The following is a 21,024-nucleotide window of genomic DNA, read 5'->3' on the forward strand; positions in this document are numbered from 1 at the left end:
ATTAGGACTATGATAAATGAAAAAAAATCTCTGATCAATCAAAAAAGTAACAGAACACACTCAAAAAAATAGGAAAAATAAAATACTAAAAAATACTCAACCTCAAGAAAGGCAGCAAAGGAGAAAAAGAAAGGCAAAGAATATACAGGACTAATGTAAAACAAACACCAAGATGTAAGGCCTAACAATAAACACATAATAAATATATCAAGTGTAAATGTACTACAGATACCAATTAAAAAGCAAAGATTACTAAATTAGTTTTTTTTTAAAGCGAGAGCAACTACATGCTGCTTACTAGAAATACATTAAACATTTCAATCAGACAGAAAAAGATATACAAATGAACACTCAAATATAAAGAAAGATGATGTGGCTATATTAACATCAGACAAAGTAGACTTCAAGACTGAAAATTACCAAAGATAAAAGAGGAGCATTTTATAATGATAAAAGGATAAGTTCATTAAGAAGATATAACAATCTTAAATGTGTCTGCACCTAGTAATAAAGTTTAAAAGATATATGTATTCATACAATGGAATACCACTCAGCAAAGAACAAACTACATATTTATTTATTTATTTTTGAGACAGAGTCTCACTCTGTCACCCAGGCTGGAGTGCAGTGGCATGATCTCGGCTCACTGCAACCTCCACCTCTCAAGTTCAAACAATTCTCCTGACTCAGCCCCCTGAGTAGCTGCGATTACAGGCATGAGCCAACATGCCCAGCTAATTTTTGTATTTTTGTCGAGACAGGGTTTCACTATGTTGCCCAGGTTGGTCTCGAACTCCTGACCTCAAGTGATCCACCTGCCTCGGCCTCCCGAACTGCTGGGATTATAGGCATGAGGCACCACGCCTTGCCCAAACTACTTATTTAGACAAAAACATAGATGAACTTTAAAAAGCATTATCCCGAGTGAAGGAAGCTAGGCACAAAGGAGTACATATTATGTGATTCAATTTATATAAAAAAATTATACAGGCAAAACTAATCTGTGCTGAGAGAAATGAGACCAGCGATTGCTTTGGCAGGAGTTGGGGAAAGAGTGGATCTCTTGGGAAGGATCCTAACGGAATTTTCTGGGCTGATGGAAATAAATGTTCTAGATCTTGATAAAGATGCAGGTTACATGGATGTACACATGTGCAAAACTGATCAAACTATACATACATTTAAATTCTATGTGTTTCACTATATAAATTATACCTCATTTTTTAAAGTTATATTTTAAAAAGAAATTAAATGCATTAAAAATAATATTTTCATAGTCTGTAAAGTTTCTTGTAAATCCAATAATCTATAATGCTAGAGAGCTTGTAATCAAAATGAGGCATTCTTATATTTGATAATTTAATCAAAACAATCCTTTACAAAAACTGTGAAAAGTGATATTGACATGGGCTACAGTTTGGGTCTTTAATATATTTTCATTATACTGTACTTTTAGTAGCTTTTTTTTTCTGCTACTAGGATTTGAATGAAGTTGGTGACAGATTATTTCCCAATCTGGAAAGGAGTGAGCACTTGAGAGAAACTCACAGATGCTCTTAGAAAACCGAGTATATGGCCGGGCGCGGTGGCTCACGCCTGTAACCCCAGCACTTTGGGAGGCCGAGGTGGGTGGATCACCTGAGGTCGGGAATTCAAGACCAGCCTGACCAACATGGAGAAACCCCGTCTCTACTAAAAATACAAAATTAGCTGGGGTGGTGGCACATGCCTGTAATCCCAGCTACTCGGGAGACTGAGGCAGGAGAATCGCTTGAACCCGGGAGGCGGAGGTTGCAGTGAGCCGAGATCACACCACTGCACTCCAGCCTGGGCAACGAGAGTGAAACTCCATCTCAAACAAAAAAAAAAAAAAAAAAAAGGAAATCGAGTACATGAAATTTAGTACAATGATAGATGGGTACCACAACATCAGATCTGATTTAAAATATTCAAATACATTAAAAGGTTTAAAAATTACTTTCGTAAAATACACAAGTAAGCCTCACCCACAGTCAAACAAAACTGCAACACGTGCACTGCTCCTTCTTGTTTCAGAAAGTTCATAAAACGAAATAAAAGATCTTGTTGCTCTCTGATTTGCTTCAATTCTAACTTCAGCACCTTGATATAAGAGAAAGATTAAGTTTAAGCTATATAAATGAGTTCTAAAATTGTTTATATCAAAAAGGTGTTACTGCTGAAAATTCTTACAGATGGCTTTTTATTTCTAGGTTCTGCAAATTTCTGCAAGAATGGAACCAAAGGAGAAGCCGGTTCAGTTGCTTTTTCGGGCTTTGAAAGAAAGAGAATTATTAACTCAGTAAAATTCCCACTTGATTTGACATACAAAATCAAAATTCAATGCAATCTGAAGTGTTTTCTAATATATTCAATACTCACTGGACTGTCATCTATGAAGATGATAAGCAAATGATTCACAGTATCCTAGTGGAAAATAATAAACATAAGTCAAAATAATTCCACTACTGTATTCTCCCCAGAATTCTCATAACTTGTATCATATTATGTAAGTTTCTAGAAAAATGAAAAAATAAATGGAGCAGTGGCAAAAAAATCTGCACATATGTATTACAGCAGGAGTTTTTTTACATCTACAAAAGAGGTTCTTAACCTTTGTGAAAATGGGCAAATAAAAGCTATTCTGACTTTGGCATTTAAAATATTTCTAAATCATTCTTGTTTCTTCAAAATCTTACTGGATCAAACAAAGGTAGAAGCATCCGAAGTGTCCATCAATGGATGAACAGATAAGCAAAATATGTCATACACATACAATGAAATATTACTCAGCCTTGAAAAGGAAGGAAATTCTGACACATGCTACAACATGGATGAACCTTGAAGACATTATGCTAAGTGAAATAAGCCAGTCACAAAAAGACTAATACTTATGATTCCACTTATATGTGGTACCCAGAGTAGTCAAATTCATGGAGACAGAAAGCAGAATGGTGGTTGCCAGGGGGGCTGGAGGGAGGAAGGAATGAGGAGTTATTGTTAACAGATGTAGAGTTTCACTTTCATAAGATGAAGAGTTCTGGAGATGGGGAATGGGGATGGTTGCACAACAATATGAATGTTTTCAATATCACTGACTATATACATAAAAATGTTTAAGATACTAAATGTTATATTAAGTGTAATTTGTAACAATTTAAAAAAAAATTTTAAGTCTTACTGGATCAGCTAGGAAATCCAAAGATGGAAGGAACACAGAGCCAGACAGAATCTCTCTTATAAGTAAGGTCAGAGATCTGGAAAAAGAAATAATAATAATTGTTTATATTTAGTGATTTATATTAGTTCTTAACTTTCAGGTGCATATGAATTACCTAAGGATCTCGTTAAAATGGAGACTATAATTCAGTAGGTCTTGGTTAGGACCTAAAATTCTGCATTTCTAACAAACTCTCAACCAATGTTCATGCTACTGGTTTGCAGACCACACGTTGAACAGCAAAGAGTTAGAGTTCTTACTTGGCTAAAACAGAATATTACTTAAGAGAAGAAAAAGTATTCCCTTAACAGGAGGAACTTGGGGGACATTAGGAAATACTCTCTCTCGGCCAGGTGGGGTGGCTCACGCCTGTAATCCCAGAGCTTTGGGTGGCGGAGGCAGGGGGATCACAAGGTCAAGAGTTCGAGACCAGCCTGGCCAACATGATGAAACCCCGTCTCTACTAAAAATACAAAAATTAGCTGGGCATGATGGTGCATGCCTGTAATCCCAGCTAATGGGGAGGCTGATGCAGGAGAATCGCTTGAATCCGGGAGGCGGAGGTTGCAGTGAGCCGAGATCACACCACTGAACTCCAGCCTGGGCAACAGAGCAAGACTCCGTCTCAAAAAAAATTAAAAAAAAAAAAAGAAAATACTTTCTATCTAAGAATACTTAAATGTTTAATATTTAAATTAATGTTTAATATAATTACCTTATAATCATATTTACTATTATAAACTAGTATAAAAATCATGTAATCAAAATATTAAAATACTTTTAAGAATCACATAAAAATTTTAAACAAAAAGTAGTATTGAAAGTACATCACTTTAAATATCACTAAAAATAAGCCATGGTTACTCCTCTAAGGGTTATTAGGGTAAGAGTAACAAGGTAATTTATGGAATAATCTAAACATGCTCCAGCCAGAAAAAGGGAGAACAGACTAGATGACCTCCAATTCTTTTTCCCAGCTGGATACCTTGAAACATAAACTCATCTATATAGTTTGTTCAAATGTTTCTGCCTATTATAGTTATAATGTGCATGTCTTTAAAGGGGAACACCAATGAAATAAAATGGTATAAAAAAATTAATTTTATTCATATTTATATTTTATGTCCAAGATCGGTTTTAAAGAAAAATTCTAAGCTACACAACACACCACAAACAGCACTTAAATTGACATTTTAAGACGATAATTAATAAATTATATATTAATAATTTAATAAATTTTTTCAAATGAAAAGCTATTCATAGGCTAACCTCAAATTTTAGTGTACGCCTATCATAACCAAAAAAAGCAATATACATATGGTATGTTATGCAAATACTATTATGTTGTCTAGTCTTTTTATACCTGCAGTCTGTTGCTTTAGGAGGCAAAATATAAGGAAAAAGCAGTTCAGTAAGTTTCCTTAAATAGTGCAATTCATCTCTTCGACTTCTCAAAGCAACATGAAGCTCTGGACCATATTCTTCTAAAGCAGCTTGCTGTAAAAACTCTGTGTTTTTTACTATAGAGATTAAAGACAAATATTGAAACAAGTTAAGTGACATTAAATAATTTCGGTCATTTCCACTAACAAATAGAAGAGCATGGGCTGGGTGTGTGGTGGCTCATGCCTGTAATCCCAGCACTTTGGGAGGCCGAGGCAGGCAAATCGCTTGAGGCCAGGAGTTCGAGACCAGCCTGGCCAACATGGCACAATCCCGTCTCTACAAAAAATGTAAAATTAGCCAGGCATGGGTACACACGACTGTAGTCCCAGCTACTCAAGAGGCTGAGGCAGGAGAATTGCTTGAACCCAGGAGGCGGAGGTTGCAAGGTTGCAGTGAATGGAAATGTGTCCCAAAAAAATATGTAACCAAGTCATTCCTTTCCTAGCCTCTTTTCAACGTGCATTCTTTATTAGAAGCCTGCTTATTTTGCAATAAGTTGATAAATGGACCCTTTGCAAACAAGAATTTAAACTTACGTCTCTACAAGTTATATAAAATAATAGCAAATGATTAAGTGGAAAAAATTAGAGAAAACAACTTTTACAACTTCTAGCACACCTAAGGCTTTTGTTGCCAAATCCTGTATCTTCCTTCTCCTCTCCAAAAGCAAAAGCTATCCTACTCAAAATTATTATCATTATTATTTTGAGACAAGGTCTCGCTCCGTCACCCAGGCTGGAGGTATGCACTGGTGTGATCTCGGCTCACTGTAGCCTGGACCTCCTTGCCTCAAGTGATCCTCCCACTTGAGCCTCCAGAGTAGCTGGGCCCACAGGCGGGTACTCCTGTGCCCAGCTAATTTTTGTATTTTTTGTGGAGATGGGGTTTTGTCATGTTGCCCAGGCTGGTCTCAAACTTCTGAACGGAAGCAATCTGCTCACTTCGGCCTCCCAAATTGCCGGGATTATAGGCCTCAAAATTCTTTTTTTTTTTTTTTTAAGGCAGAGTTTCGCTCTTATCCCCCAGGCTGGAGTGCAATGGCATGATCTCGGTTCACTGCAACCTCCACTTCCCAGGTTCAAGCAATTCTGCCTCAGCCTCCCGAGTAGCTGGGATTACAGGCACCCGCCATCACGTCCAGCTAATCTTTATATTTTTTGTAGAGACGGGGTTTCACCACGTTGGCCAGGCTGGTCTGGAACTCCTGACTTCATGTGATCCACCCACCTCGGCCTCCCAAAGTGCTGGGATTACAGGCATGAGCCACTGCGCCTGGCCTCAAAATTCTTTCACTGCATCTGTTTTCACATCCAAGTAACCTTTTAAAGCACTTACACTATCAAAATATGCCCTCAGCCCTCAGACAAAATGGACTCCCCCTAGCTGAGAAACTGAAATCTAAAATAGATCCAGGCTACCATAGCTCGTGAGGAAGCAGTTATATACTCTGTGTTCTCAGAAAGATGCTATGAAACTTTTTCATACGACCTCCCTTTCTACAATCAAGCAAAACCAGTTCCTGCTGTTGGGAGCCAAGATGAACTGTGGCTGGAAACTCCCTCCGGCTAGAAGCCATTTCAAAGAAACATCTGTCAGATTCCTGGTTTGGGGCCTGGAAACCAATCAATCAGGGCTCACCTGAACCAACCAATGTAAGCTCACCTGTCCCAGCCAATCAGGATTCAGCTGTATCAACCAATTAGAACTCAGCTGCACTGACCAATCAGATTTTAATCCTTCATCTGCATAAAGAGGCCTGATTGAGAACCTGGGAAGGAACTTTTGCTATAAAACCAGAACTCTCTCTTTGTTCTCTGGAATGCAGCCTTGTTTCACACTGAAGGCTATGTTTTCCTGGTTTGCAAACTGTTCCCTGAAACAAAGTCTCTTTACTCTCAAATTCCTTTTCAGAGAACTTGTGTTCACAATAGAATCTGGCTTCATTGGTTAAGCTCTGGATCTTCTGCCCCGTGCAGAGGACGTAGGAAATATAAAACTATTTAAAGTAGAAACCCATGAAAGGATAGATTTCTTAATAAATACTGATGACAAAAGTTATGTTAGCAAAGTTTTTTTTTAGACCTGGCAATAACTAGTATTTTCAAATGTAAAATTAATAGTATTGTCTCCTTTTTATAGACCTCAAAAGACTAAGTGGAAAGGCAAGTAAGTGATGCTTTTCCCTTTCTGCACTCTGTGCAGAGTTTTCAAATCATGGAGTCTGTGTTGGGAATCTTAACCCTAATTCAACAGCATTTATTTTAGAACTATTTCCTTCTGTTTTTATTGAAATAGAATGCAAGCATATTCATACACACAAAAAAGGCATTATATGCACTGCAACAGTGTGAGTACTGAGATGGAGCGGCAATCCCTCTTAGGGGCCTGCCAGGACCCCCAGCATGAAAATAAAAAACTTTTGAGTCCCAAGGGAAATTGCAGGCACCTAAGCTAACCCTACAACCAGCAATTAGGAAAGTGAGTGAATAACCTGCTAAACAAGAAAATAATAACATAAACAATGGCCCCCAAGTAAGCCAGAGTCACAAGATGTTTGGTTCCCTACAGAAACTAAAGATAAAATTATAACATATATCTTTGAATTATTTTTCAGAAACCTGGACCCCCACTAGATAGAAAATGCCAACCACTGTCATGTAGACCTCAGACAAGGAGGAATTGAGGACTGAACTCTAACCACTGTTCTTTGTTCTAAATTTCTTCCTGAGGGGCCTGGAGAGAGTTACACCCACAGGCCAAGCCTTAACATTCCTTTCTGCTAACCTCAGGTTTTTAGACAAAGCCTTGCTTTCTTAACCAATGCAAACCAAAGACTCTCTGAATCCACCTGTCACTTGTAAGCCCTCACTTCAAGATATCCTCGCTTTCTGAGTCAACCCATGTATAACTTCATGTACAGACTTACAATTTTACATGTAACTTTTGCTTTCTTGAAATTTACCCCAAGTCTAAAAACCCTTGCTTGTATGCCACTGGGGAATTCAGGTCGTAAGCATTAGCTGCCTGTTCTCCTTGTTAGCAATAAATGCCTCACGTTCCCTTGCTGAAAATCCCAGTGTCAGTGCTTGCTTTTTTTCTGCACACTGGGCAAGCAGACCCGAGTTCAGTTTTGCAACAGTACTACGAAGGTAAATCAAGGCTATCTACATTTGTGGGTCTAAAGCAGGATTAGCAAAGGACATAGTTTTTATAAAAAACGCATTTTAAATTATTTGCCAAGCTTTTTTTCATTAGAATTTGGGGCTTGGGTCTTTTAGAAATTTGTATCATGAGCATAAAAGTCAGAAATCTCTGCATGGTATCTTAGCACAGTAAGCTGTGCTAAGTCCCAGCTCTGCTTCTTTATTGATAAGATTTTGAACAAATGAAACAATCGCTTTGAGCCTTAGAATCTGTATCAGGCCAGGCGCCCGTGGCTCACGCCTGTAATCCCAGCACTTTAGGAGGCCAAGGCGGGCGGATCATGAGGTCAGGAGATCAAGACCATCCTGGCTAACACGGTGAAACCCCGTCTCTACTAAAAATACAAAAAAAATTAGCCGGGCGTCACGGCAGGCGCCTGTAGTCCCAGCTACTCAGGAGGCTGAGGCAGGAGAATGGCGTGAACCCGGGAGGCGGAGCTTACAGTGAGCTGAAATCGTGCCACTGCACTCCAGCCTGGGCGACAGAGCAAGACTCCGTCTCCAAAAAAAGAATCTGTATCAGTAAACAGTTATTAACACTGAAAAGTCATAATGTAATATAGATAAGTAATTACAATATTTGGTGTGATTAAGCATTCACACATAATATATAAATTAAATCACCAGATTGGAATCTACTCAGCACCTGTCAGACATAAGGGATTTTTATAATCCTAGGTTATAAGAAATTAAAGGAATCAGGCAAAATATTTTAAAATGGGGGAAAACACCTTAACTGGGAATATAAGCAAAACAGAGTGCTGGAATACAGAGCATGGGTTAATCTCCACTGATCACCAGTATATTTAATGCCTAATCAGTTGGCAGTTTTCAGACCACAAAAGGAAAGGTCCACAAAATCCATGATAAAGAGATATCTTCAGGTTGAAAGTCTGGAGTAAGGTCCCACACAATCATTATCCAATTTAAGTTATATATATATATATACACACACATACACATAGCTATACATATGTATATAAATGTTGAATATACACATATATTCATATATTTCATATACACATATATGTGTATATATATACACACATTCATATATTTCATATACACATATATGTGTATATACACACACATTCATATATTTCATATACACATATGTGTATATATACACACACATATATTTCATATACACATATATGTGTATATATACACACACATTCATATATTTCATATACACATATATGTGTGTATATATATACACATATATGTGTGTATATATATACACACATATATATATTCAACATTTCTAAGAGCCATGGAAGTACTTACATAGACAACTTCTATATAATGCCTATTCTCAAGAAGATTAAGCAGAGAATGCCAAGACAGTAAAGACAACTATGGATGAAGAAATGAAACTTTACTTCCTGAATTATGCTCACATGTAGAGCCAAAGAACTTAGAAAACAAATTTATACATTAAAAGAAATGAAAAATAAAAAATGTGAAAACTTTTTTTATAAGTCTAATTTACTATCATAATATTTAGAACACTGGGATCTTGGGATAAAATAAGAGCCCTCCTAATTCTCTGAGCCTTTACTTCTATGGACTTCATTAATTATGATGATTACAATGTTATTAATGAATGCAATCTAGCATTTTAGGGTGACTTTATAATTGCGGATAATTTTTTACATGAATAGTAGCAAATTAGCAACCCCTCCCACAAAAATTCAATGATAAATTTTAGTCAAATTAGTTTATATATGTATCACTCTCCTTTTTTCTTTCTTCTTTTTTTCAGACAGGGTCTTGCTCTGTTGCCCAGGCTGGAGTGTAATTGGGTGATTATAGCTCACTGCAGTCTCAAACTCCTGGGCTCTAGAAATCCTCCTGCTTCAGCTTCCCAAGTAGCTAGGACTTACAGGCACATGCCACCACACTCGGCTAATTTTTTTATTTTTTTGTAGAGACAGGGTCTCACTATGTTGCCCAGGCTTGTGTCAAACTCCTGGGCTCAAGTGATCCTCCAGCTTCAGCCTTCCGAAGTGCTGGGATTACCAATGTGATATATATACAACGTCACTCTCATAGAGACAAAGCAATTTGGGGATTTTACTGAACTCATCAATTCTACTGAAAGTTAAAAGATGATTCCATTTGTTCAAAGTCTGAGAGGCTTCTTGTCTTTGTCTTTAGAACAAAATTAAAACTGTATTAAAAATACTTCCCCCACACAAAAACCTACAAATGCTTATAACAGCATTATTTATAATTGCCAAAAATTGGATCAAGATGTCCTTCAACTGGTGAATGGATAAACAAAGTGCGGTATATCCGTACAATGGAATATAATTGAGTAGTAAAAAGAAATGGGTTATCAAGCCATGAAAAGATAGAGGTTAAATGTATATTGCTAAGTGAAAGAAATCCATCTGAAACATATTGTATGATTCCAACTATATAACATTCTGGAAACGCCAAAACTGTAGAGACAATAAAAAGATCAGTGGTTGCCAGGGATTCTCAGAGGAAAGAAGGATGAACAGAGAAAGCACGGGGGATTGGATTTTTAGGGCAGTGAAACTATTCAGTATGCTACTGTAATGATGAATACATGATTATACATTTGTCAAAATCCACAGAATGCACTATGTAAAGAGTAAAACCTAATAAGGCCAGGCGCGGTGGCTCATGCCTATAATCTCAGCATTTTGGGAGGCCAAGGCGGGTGGATCAGCTGAGGTCAGGAATTCGAGACCAGCCTGGTCAACATGGTGAAACCTCATCTCTACTAAAAATACAAAATAGCCAAGCGTGGTGGTGCATGCCTGTAATCCCAGCTAGTCGGGAAGCTGAGGCAGGAGACTCACTTGAACCCGGGAAGTGGAGGTTGCAGTGAGCTGAGATTGTGCCATTGGTCTCCAGACTGGGCAACTAGAGCGAAACTGCGTCTCAAAAAAAAAAAACAAAAATCTAAACTACAGACATTAGTTAATAATGATGTATCAATATTGGTACATTGATTATAACAAATGTATCAAGTAATGTAAGATGTTAATACTAGGAAAAGGTGAGAGTATAAGAGAACTCACTGTACTTTCTGCTCAATAATTCTTCTGTGAATACAAAATTGCTCTAAAACATAAAATCTACTGATTTAAAGAAAAATACTTCTCCTATACGTTCTTCTGTCAGTAAAGTAGCCTTTACAACACAACAATTAAGTTATGTGTACTTGGCCAGGCACAGTGGCTCACACCTGTAATCTCAGCACTTTGGGAGGCCGAGGTAGGCAGACTGCTTGCGCCCAAGATGTTGAGACCAGCCTGAGCAACATAGTGAGACCTCATCTCTGAAAGAAAAAAAAAAATTTTAATTTAAAAAGAAAGTTATGCGTACTCAAACTCTTTCACATTCATCTTTTTTTTTTTTTTTTTTTGAGATGGAGTCTTGCTCTATCACCCAGGCTGGAGTGCAGTGGCACGATTTCTGGCCCACCACAACCTCCGCCTCCTGGGTTCAAGTCATTCTCCAGCCTCAGCCTCCTGAGTAGCACCACCACACCTGGCTAATTTTTGTATTTTTAGTAGACATGGGTTTCACCATGTTGGCCAGGCTGGTCTCGAACTCCTGACCTCAAGTGAGCTGCCCACCTCAGCCTCCCAAAGTGCTGGGATTACAGGCATGAGCCACCATGCCCAACCTCATCCTTTTTTCAAACTATGTTTAAAGTAAAATTATTTTTACTTGTTATAAGATGAACACAGAATAATTTTTAAATACATAATTTAAAATAATTCTCATATCTGAGGAACTATTCATATCAAAGGGCAAATAAACTAATAATTTCATTTAACTTCAAATCTACCTATAGCATAATTTCCCAAAATGTTTTTTGATTAAAATAATTGATACTATGTGGGAGGAAAAAATAGTTCCATGCTCAAATGAATTTGGAACATGCTAGGTTAAAGTTAAAGCTATTTCACTGCTGTAGGACTACCCAAAGCTTTTGGTGTACTCCTACCTATGGGAATTTCTACAAGGGGAATACAATAAACAAAAAATATGACCGTGAAACCTCTTCTGGTCATATGGTCATGTATGTAGAGTGGTATTCTGCAGAACATACTTCAGAAACCACTGACAAAAAAGAATACCAAATGCAAATACAAGGAAAATCTCAGTTTCACGAACTAAGTACAGTGCATAGAAGTAGTTTTGTTAAAAAGAAACATTTTTGACCTTGATCTTAGAGCATGCAAAGTCTCAAATGAGGATTCCACTCATTCACTCAGAAAAGATCCTGCAGGATATGGTAAGAAGGAAAGGAGGAAAGGAAAGAAGGGAAAACATTTAATGAACATATGCTATGTGCAAATCATGACAGTAAAAAGGACAGAACATACATGAGAAGCAGCAAGCAGGTCATCCTGGCCAAAGCATAATATAGTAAAAGACAAGACTAGATCTAATATCTGACTAGATAGAAAAGGATTTAAATACACAGTTTAGATGCTATGACAGTCACTAAATTTGTTTTTTTTAGTAGAAACACAACATGAGACTTGTCATATCATAAAAGTAACCTTGTAGCAATATAAAGGATGGGCTACAATAGGTCAAAACCACTGAAACCATTAAGGAGAAAGAGTGAATGAAAGATACTTCAGAGAAATAGATTATCATTCAAAACTGATTAAGAGGTGTCAGCAGTAAAGTTAATTTTTATTTTAATTTTTAAAGGCTCTCAAGTTTTCACACATTATTAACAAACTACTGAAAGAGATTTCAGTTTAAGAGAATACTCTCACATCAACCGTGAATATATAAGTTAATTAATCAGTACTCATATTTAGATATTTCGGGTGAAAACTGGTGTATAAAATCAAAATTACTCAAACTATAGTAGAAAACTGTATTACCTTTCTGTCTGGCTTTAACTATCACTTCTATATGCTTCATTGCTGCTTTTAATAGTTTCTTGGTTATAATAGATGGAATATCCACCTAGAAAAATTCAACATTAAAACTTTTAAAATAATTATCACTAAGTTACAATGGCAGGTATACTATAATTATGATATTGGAATATATCTTAAAAATTAGAAGTATTCAGAATCTTTCAAAAATAACACTTTATATTCCTGCATCATACTAACTGTAACATTAGATAATTTTTTTACCCAAAGTACTGAAAATTAATCTTAATATGTATACCTTAAATACTAAATCTTTCCCACAAAATAGTATTTTTACTCCTAGCTTCTTTATGTGTTCTTTGTATTAAATGCATTCAAGGAAAACTCCAGTAACTTATTATCCCTTTGATGCTGTACATTTGTGATTAGTAAGAAATTAGTTGAAAACGAACTTCTTCATTCAGCTTACAAGATAAATCCTGGTTTGTTTTTTGGGTTTTTGTTGTTTTTTGAGACAGGGTCTCACAGCGGCTGCCCAGGCTGGAGAGCAGCGGCACCATCTCACTGCAGTCTCAGTCTCCCGGGCTCAGGTGATTCTCCCACCTCAGCCTCCCGGGTAGCTGGGAATACAGGCGCATGCCACCATGCCCAGCTAATTTTTTTGTAGCTTTTAGTAGAGACGGGGTTTCGCCATGTTGCCCAGGCTGGTCTCCAACACCTGGACTCAAGTAATCCACCCATAGCCTCCCAACAGCCTCCCCAAGTGCTGGGATTAAAGGCATTAGCCACCATGCCCAGCATGAATCCTGGTTTCAAGATATATGGAAACACCCTATTTTAGAATAAAATTAAGTTTCATCATTCCCCACCAAGATTTTTCAACCTAAAGGCTAGAAGCTGCAGTGATCATGGTAGGTTAGTGAGGGAGGGCTGAGGGCTTATATGCACACACAGAAAACAGGAAAAAAAAAAAAACCTAAAAATAAATTATAAATAAATCAACAAAAAGCACATTTATTAGACTTCAACAGGCCTGTCTTCCACTATAAAACTTAATACATTATTTATTTCCTTTATCAAAGGCATGAGAAAATTCCATCACAACAGTGTTAATTTTTCAATTCTTTTTAAATTCTGTATTAAGGGAACAAAATCCCAGGGTGATAAATCTAGTAGGTATGATGGATCATAAACCCCCAAATTTTAATGATTTGCTGATAAAACCCAGATCAAACACGTTCAGCAAGAGGGGATATTTTTGCTAGTATTATACCTCATTGAAAATAACATCACTCTTCATTTGCCCTTGGCCACTTGGTACTCGCTTATAAATTACTCTCATATTTATCAAATAAACAAGATGTTATAGTTTTCAAACATTTTGTAAAATCTTGTCTTCTGAGAATACTCAGTAAGATTTTTATTTCTAAGTTCCACTTTAGGGAATTCAGGTCAGAATTAAAATGGTAAAATAATGGGTTTGTCACTAAACTTTGATTTTTAAAAAATTGTAGACCCTAAATGATTCTTTGTTTTCATTATTCCCAAACTTCCAATTTACATTATGCAGGCAACGGAATCATGAACAGAACATTGTAGAAGGAATAAGATGACCAAGGCCTAATCTTCTGCCCATTAACATTTGCTAACACTTTGACAAAGTTAATACCTTTCTATAAAACGAATATAATAATGACCCATTTATCTTCCAGGATAGTGATGCAGATAAAATAGGAGCCATAGTATAATTCAGAAAATTGAAGAAAATATTTTGCGAATCATTTATCTGATAAAGGACGTGTATCCACATAAGTAACTTTTACAACTCAGTAATAAAAAAATAACCCAGTTAAAATGCAGGTAAGGAATTTGAACGGACATTTCTTCAAAGAAGGCAGACAAATGGCAAATAAGCATAAAAGTTCTCAACATTATTGGCATCAGGGATATGCAATTCAAAGCCACCATGGAATATCATGTCACATATACTAGGATGGTTAGAATAAAAGAGTGAGATTATAAATAGTTCTGGCAAGGATGTGGAGAAATTGAGATCCTCATACACTGCTGATGGGAATGTAAATGGTGGAGCCACTTTGGAAAATAGTCTGGCAGTTACTCAAAGTGTTAGACATAGAGTTACCATTTGATCCAGCAATTGTACTCCTATGTACATATCCAAGATAAGTGAAAATATATATCCGACAAAAAAAAACTTGTATACAAATGCTAACAGGTACATAACAGACAAAAGGTAGAAACAATACAAATATCCATCAACTGATGAATGGATAAACAAAATGTAGTACATTCACGCAATGGAATATTAGCCATAAAAAGAATGAAATATTGATACATGCTACAACATAACATGGATAAACCTTGAGAACATTATGCTGAGTAAAAGAAGCCAGTCACAAAGGGCTACATATTGTATGATTCCATGTATATGAAATGTTCAGAATAGACATCCAAATCCATAGATATACAAAGTAGATTTGTGGTTGGCTATGGATGAAGGGAGAGAAGAGATGATGTTTATGGCTAGAGGGTACAAGGTCTCTTTCTGGGTGATGAAAATGTTCTAAAATTGACTATGGGGATGGTTGTACAACTGAATATGCTAAAAACCATCAAATCATATACTTCAAATGGGTGAATTACATGGTATGTAAATTATATCTCAATAAAACTATTAACAAAATACATATATAGCTATAAAACACTCCAAGTATGAGGTGCTATTAATTTAGAATCCACTAAGCTAGTCCAAAGCCTAACATAGGCCTGGCACAGTGGCTCACACCTGTAATCCCAGCACTTTGGGAGACCGAGGCGGGTGAATCACTTGAAGTCAGGAGTTCGAGACCAGGCTGGCCAACATAGTGAAACTCTGTCTCTACTAAAAATACAAAAATTAGCCAGGCATGGTGGCGGGCACCTGTAATCCTAGCTACTCCAGAGGCTGAGGCAGGAGAATCGCTTGAACCTGGGAGGTGGAGATTGCAGTGAGCCAAGATGGCACCACTGCACTCCAGCCTGGGTGACACAGCGAGACTCCATCTTTTTAAAAAAAAAAAAAAAAAAGGCTGGCACGGTGGCTCACATCTGTAATCCCAGCACTTTGGGAAGCTGAAGCAGGTGAATCATTTGAGGTCAGGAGTTCGAGACCAGCCTGGCCAACATGGTGAAACCCCGTCTCTACTAAAAATACAAAAAAAATTAGTTGAGGCAGTAGTGGCACATGCCTATAAGCCTGTAATCCCAGCTACTTGGGAGGCTGAGGTAGGAGAATCGCTTGAGGCTGGAAGGCAGAGGTTGTAGTGAGCTGAGATCACACCACTGCACTCCAGTCTGGGCAATAAAGTGAAACCCTGTCTCAAAAAAAAAAAAAAAAAAGAAAAGTTTAACATAGAAGAATTGTTCAATTAACTAACGTTTATTAGCTAATCGTAATCGTAATATGGCAATCAAAATTAACTTTGATAAATCAATTTTTACTTATTCCAAAGTATAATTTAAATGGTTTGTCATCAACCAATTGATATTTCTTACTCTTTCATTCCACTTAAATATTATGAGTCAATTACCCTAGACTGTCTGTTAAACAATGTGATGACTGTTTATCAACTATTTTCAAAAGTGACAAAAGCTACATGCAATAGAAAAAGACAAATATAAAGAAGTGCATGGAAAAAAAAATCAGCATCAGCCCACCACCACACTAAGAGTTAACAGTGATAAGGAGGTATATGTCCTTAATATATGTATTAACAAGCTTTAATATATGAACTTTGTTTTCAAAGTGGAAAAATACCACACATATTAGTTTCCAGCCTGTTCACTTGACTGTTTTTCTTTTTTTTTTTCCTTTTTCTTTCTAACTTTTATGTTAGGTTCAGAAGTACATGTGCAGGCTCATTACATGAGTAAATTGCATGTCATGGGGGTTTGGTGTACAAATTATTTCATCACCCAAGTAATGAGCACAGTACCCATAAGTAGTTTTTTGATCCTAATCCTCCTCCCACTCTCCACCCTCAAGTACGTCACCATGTCTATTGCTTCCTTCTTTATGTCCATGTGTACCCAATGTTTAGCTCCTACTTATAAATGAGAACATGCAATATTTGATTTTATGTTCCTGTGTTAATTCACTTAGGACCAGCTACATCCATGTTGCTGCAAAGAACATGATTTCATTCTTTTTTATGGCTGTGTGGTATTACATGGAGTACATGTACCACATTTTCTTTATCCAGTCCACTACTGCTGGGTGTCTAGGTTTATTCCATGTCTACAATTTATATTCCTTTGAATTCTGTTCTAAGTTCTTTTAGAAATCTCCAAACTGCTTTCCACAGTGGCTGAACTCATTTGCATTCCCACCAGTAGCATATAAGCATCCCCTTTACTTGACTATTTAAGATAAATATTTTCCCTTGAAAATAAGTATTATTCTACAAAATGATTGTTCATGGCCGTGTAGAATTCTATAATTAGGATGTATTATATTTACTCAACTAACAATCTTAGTAGACATCAATTTTTCTTTTCAGTTTTACTTTTTATAAATTATACTGCAATAAATCTTTGAACATACTTTTTGGGTTTTTTTTTTGTTTGTTTTTTTTTTTTTTTTTTGAGATAGAGTCTCACTCTGTTGCCCAAGCACTTGAAGTGCAGTGGCGCGATCTTGGCTCACTGCAATTTCCGCCGCCCAGGTTCAAGCGATTCTCCTGCCTCAGCCTCTCAAGTAGCTGGGATTACAGGTGCGCACGATTACGCCAGGCTAATTTCTTTGTATTTTTAGTAGAGATGAGGTTTCACCATGTTGGCCAGGCTAATCTCAAACTCCCGACCTCCAGTGATCCGCCCATCTCAGCCACCTCGGATTACAGGCATGAGCCACAGCGCACGGCCTGGAGTATAGATTTTTTTAACTCTTGATAAAGATTACCAAACTGCCCTCAGATGTGAGAATTATACCAATTTGAATTTGAACTTGTTTTCTATACCTAACCATTACTAGATATTAACACTCTTTTTTTACCTTTCCCAGTCTGATAAGTAAAAGAATAATATCTCATTAAAAACATATTTATTTGCTGTGAGACAACATACTTTCAAGTGTTCATTGGTCATTTTGTATCTTTTGTGAACTACTGTACATTTTTTGCATATCTTTTCTCTAGCAGTTGACTATATTGTTCATTTCTCAAATAGGTATAGAGTAATTTAACAAGATTAATCTTTATTTTATTACTAGTGGCAGAGATATTATATATTAATACATTCTCAATATGTTCAATATGTCAATACTGAACTGACAAAGCAGTAGAAAAGTGTGTGTGTCTACAGACAATATACTACAAATATATATAGGCAATGATCCAAATATGCACAAAATATAGCTCGAGGAAAATATTTGTTTTTTTGCTTTTTTGAGATAGAGTTTCGCTCTTGTTGCCCAGGCTGGAATGCAATGGCACAATCTCAGCTCACTACAACCTCCACCTCCCAGGTTAAAGCAATTCTCCTGCCTCGGCCTCCTGAGTAGCTGGTATTACAGATGCCCGCCCCCATGCCTGGCTAATTTTTTGTGTTTTTAGTAGAGACGGAGTTTCACCATGTTGGCCAGGCTGGTCTTGAACTCCTGACCTCAAGTGGTCCGCCCACCTAGGCCTCTCAAAGTGCCGGGATTACAGGCATGAGCCACCGCGCCTGGCTGAGAAAAATATTTTTTAAAGTAGATCATAATCATTGCCGTTTACTCAATAAATCCATCTAACCGGAACATGACTTTTTTCTTTTTTTTTTTAATTATTATTATACTTTAAGTTCTAGGGTACATGTGCACAACGTGCAGGTTTGTTACATATGTATACATGTGCCATGTTGGTGTGCTGCACTCATTAACTCGTCATTTACATTAGGTATATCTCCTAATACTATCCCTCCCCACTCCCCCCACCCCATGACAGGGCCCAGTGTGTGATGTTCCCCACCCTGTGTCCAAATGTTCTCATTCTTCAATTCCCACCTATGAGTGAGAACATGCGGTGTTTGATTATCTGTTCTTGCGACAGTTTGCTGAGAATGATGGTTTCCAGCTTCATCCATGTCCCTACAAATGACATGAACTCATCCTTTTTTATGGCTGCATAGTATTCCATGGTGTATATGTGCCACATTTTCTTAATCCAGTCTATCATTGATGGACATTTGGGTTGGTTCCAAGTCTTTGCTATTGTGAATAGTGCCGCAATAAACATACGTGTGCATGTGTCTTTATAGCAGCATGATTTATAATCCTTTGGGTATATGCCCAGTAATGGGATGGCTGTGTGAAATGGTATTTCTAGTTCTAGATCCTTGAGGAATCGCCACTGTCTTCCACAATGGTTGAACTAGTTTACAGTCCCACCAACAGTGTAAAAGTGTTTCTATTTCTCCATATCCTCTCCAGCACCTGTTGTTGCCTGACAAAATGACTGCCATTCTAACTGGTGTGAGATGGTACCTCATTGTGGTTTTGATTTGCATTTCTCTGATGGCCAGAACGTGACTTTTTTCTATAGCTGTCTTTTCATTTCTAATTTCTACAAACCAAGATAACTAAGCATTAAAATGAAAGAAAGCAAAACTGATCAACAGATCAAAAATTATTCACTAACTTTTTAACCTAAAAAAATGAAGACAAAACAAATACACACGGTATAGGAGAAAGTAAAAATAAGGTTTAAGGCCGGGCGCGGTGGCTCACACCTGTAATCCTAGCACTTTGGGAGGCCGAGGTGGGCGGATCACAATGTCAGGAGATCGAGACCATCCTGGCTAACATGGTGAAACCCTGTCTCTACTAAAAATACAAAAAATTAGCCGGGCATGGTGGCATGCTCCTGTAGTCCCAGCTACTCGAGAGGCTGAGGCAGGAGAATCACTTGAACCTGGGAGGCGGAGGTTGCAGTGAGCCGAGATCATGCCACTGCACTCCAGCCTGGGCAACAGAGCAAAACTGTCTAAAAAAAAAAAATAAATAAATAAATAATGTTTAAAATAATCTCCTAAAAGATACACTTAGAAAGAATAAGACCTAATATTTGATAGAGCAGGGTGAGTGTAATCAAAAATTTAATTGTACATTTAAAAGTAACTAAAAGAGTATAATTGGACTGTTTGTAACATAAATGATAAATGCTTGAGGGATACATACCCCATTTTCCATGATGTGATTATTACTTACTACATGCCTGTATCAAAGTATCTCATGTACCCCACAAATATGTACACTTTCCATCTACTCACAAAAAATTGTTTTAAATCTTTCATTAAATGATAAAGCCCCAAATTCCCAAATTTCTCATTAAAAATATATACCTTGTGAATCCTTCTTATTAGGACAGAAGCAAAAAACCGTAATGTTATTCTCAGTTCATCAACAAAGGATTCATCATCTGTCACATCCCTTCAATAAGGAGAAAACAAATATTCAGAAGTTCAGAGAAATACAGTTTCACCTTCTACAATCCAAGGGAAAATTTTCCTTTTCTGTTTACTTAAGCTACTTTTCTTTTTTCATTTACAAAGAATACATTTCATTGCAGAACAAAAGACATGTACAAAAAATAAAACAAACATCTACCATAATTCTAGCATCAAGACATAATCACTATTAACTAAATTGTAACACATATTTCCTTGCAGACATACATGACTACATAGTCTTATTTTTATAATACTGAGATCATGTTCTAAGCAACATCAAAGAAAGTTCAAAGAAATAAAACAATGAATAATTTTGGAGAAGCAAAAGAATTAATACAAAATTTTTAAATAATTTAAAATACTTATAAAATAAATTCTAAAAGTTAAAACAAAAAAAGGTGTGCTCTATTTGAAAAAGAAATTGAATGAATTGAAACTCAGACATTTTGTAATACAGAAATTCTGACAACCTTCAACTGAGGAGTTACTTTCATTTTCCTGATGTTTGGAGGGCCCTAGAATTAGAACACTTCCCTAATTAAAGGCAAGAAAAGAAAGAAGGATGATATCTTGAACTCAAAGACGGTATTGTTAACTTCCTTGGCAGAATAGGAAAGATAATTCTATCAACCATGCTTCCCACTGTTAACCCTAAAGAAGGGGATATTACAGCATCAATAGCTACAACTGAGAAGAAAATATACTTTCACACTTAGAAATACAACTAGATTTTATGTCGAAAGTGTCGTAATGAGAGATGGGA

At 36.8% G+C, this 21,024-nt stretch overlaps 1 protein-coding gene across 33 annotated transcripts in view; it reads right to left on the reverse strand.

Annotated features, from left to right (window-relative positions):
- The window catches only part of SNX14 (sorting nexin 14), a 102,297-nt gene that overhangs the window by 42,491 nt on the left and 38,782 nt on the right, over positions 1-21,024 (reverse strand). For 23 of the 33 annotated variants that reach the window (XM_054556831.2, XM_054556832.2, XM_024247876.3 and 20 more), the window contains 7 exon segments: positions 20,154-20,241; positions 12,777-12,861; positions 4,602-4,758; positions 3,200-3,275; positions 2,401-2,445; positions 2,212-2,292; positions 2,007-2,121 (listed from right to left, as the gene is read on the reverse strand). In XM_054556831.2, the coding sequence (XP_054412806.1) occupies positions 2,007-2,121; positions 2,212-2,292; positions 2,401-2,445; positions 3,200-3,275; positions 4,602-4,758; positions 12,777-12,861; positions 20,154-20,241 (647 nt within the window). 33 annotated transcript variants of the gene reach the window in all.

The sequence above is a fragment of the Pongo abelii genome, chromosome 5, assembly GCF_028885655.2.
Source record: "Pongo abelii isolate AG06213 chromosome 5, NHGRI_mPonAbe1-v2.0_pri, whole genome shotgun sequence".
NCBI lineage: Eukaryota > Metazoa > Chordata > Mammalia > Primates > Hominidae > Pongo > Pongo abelii.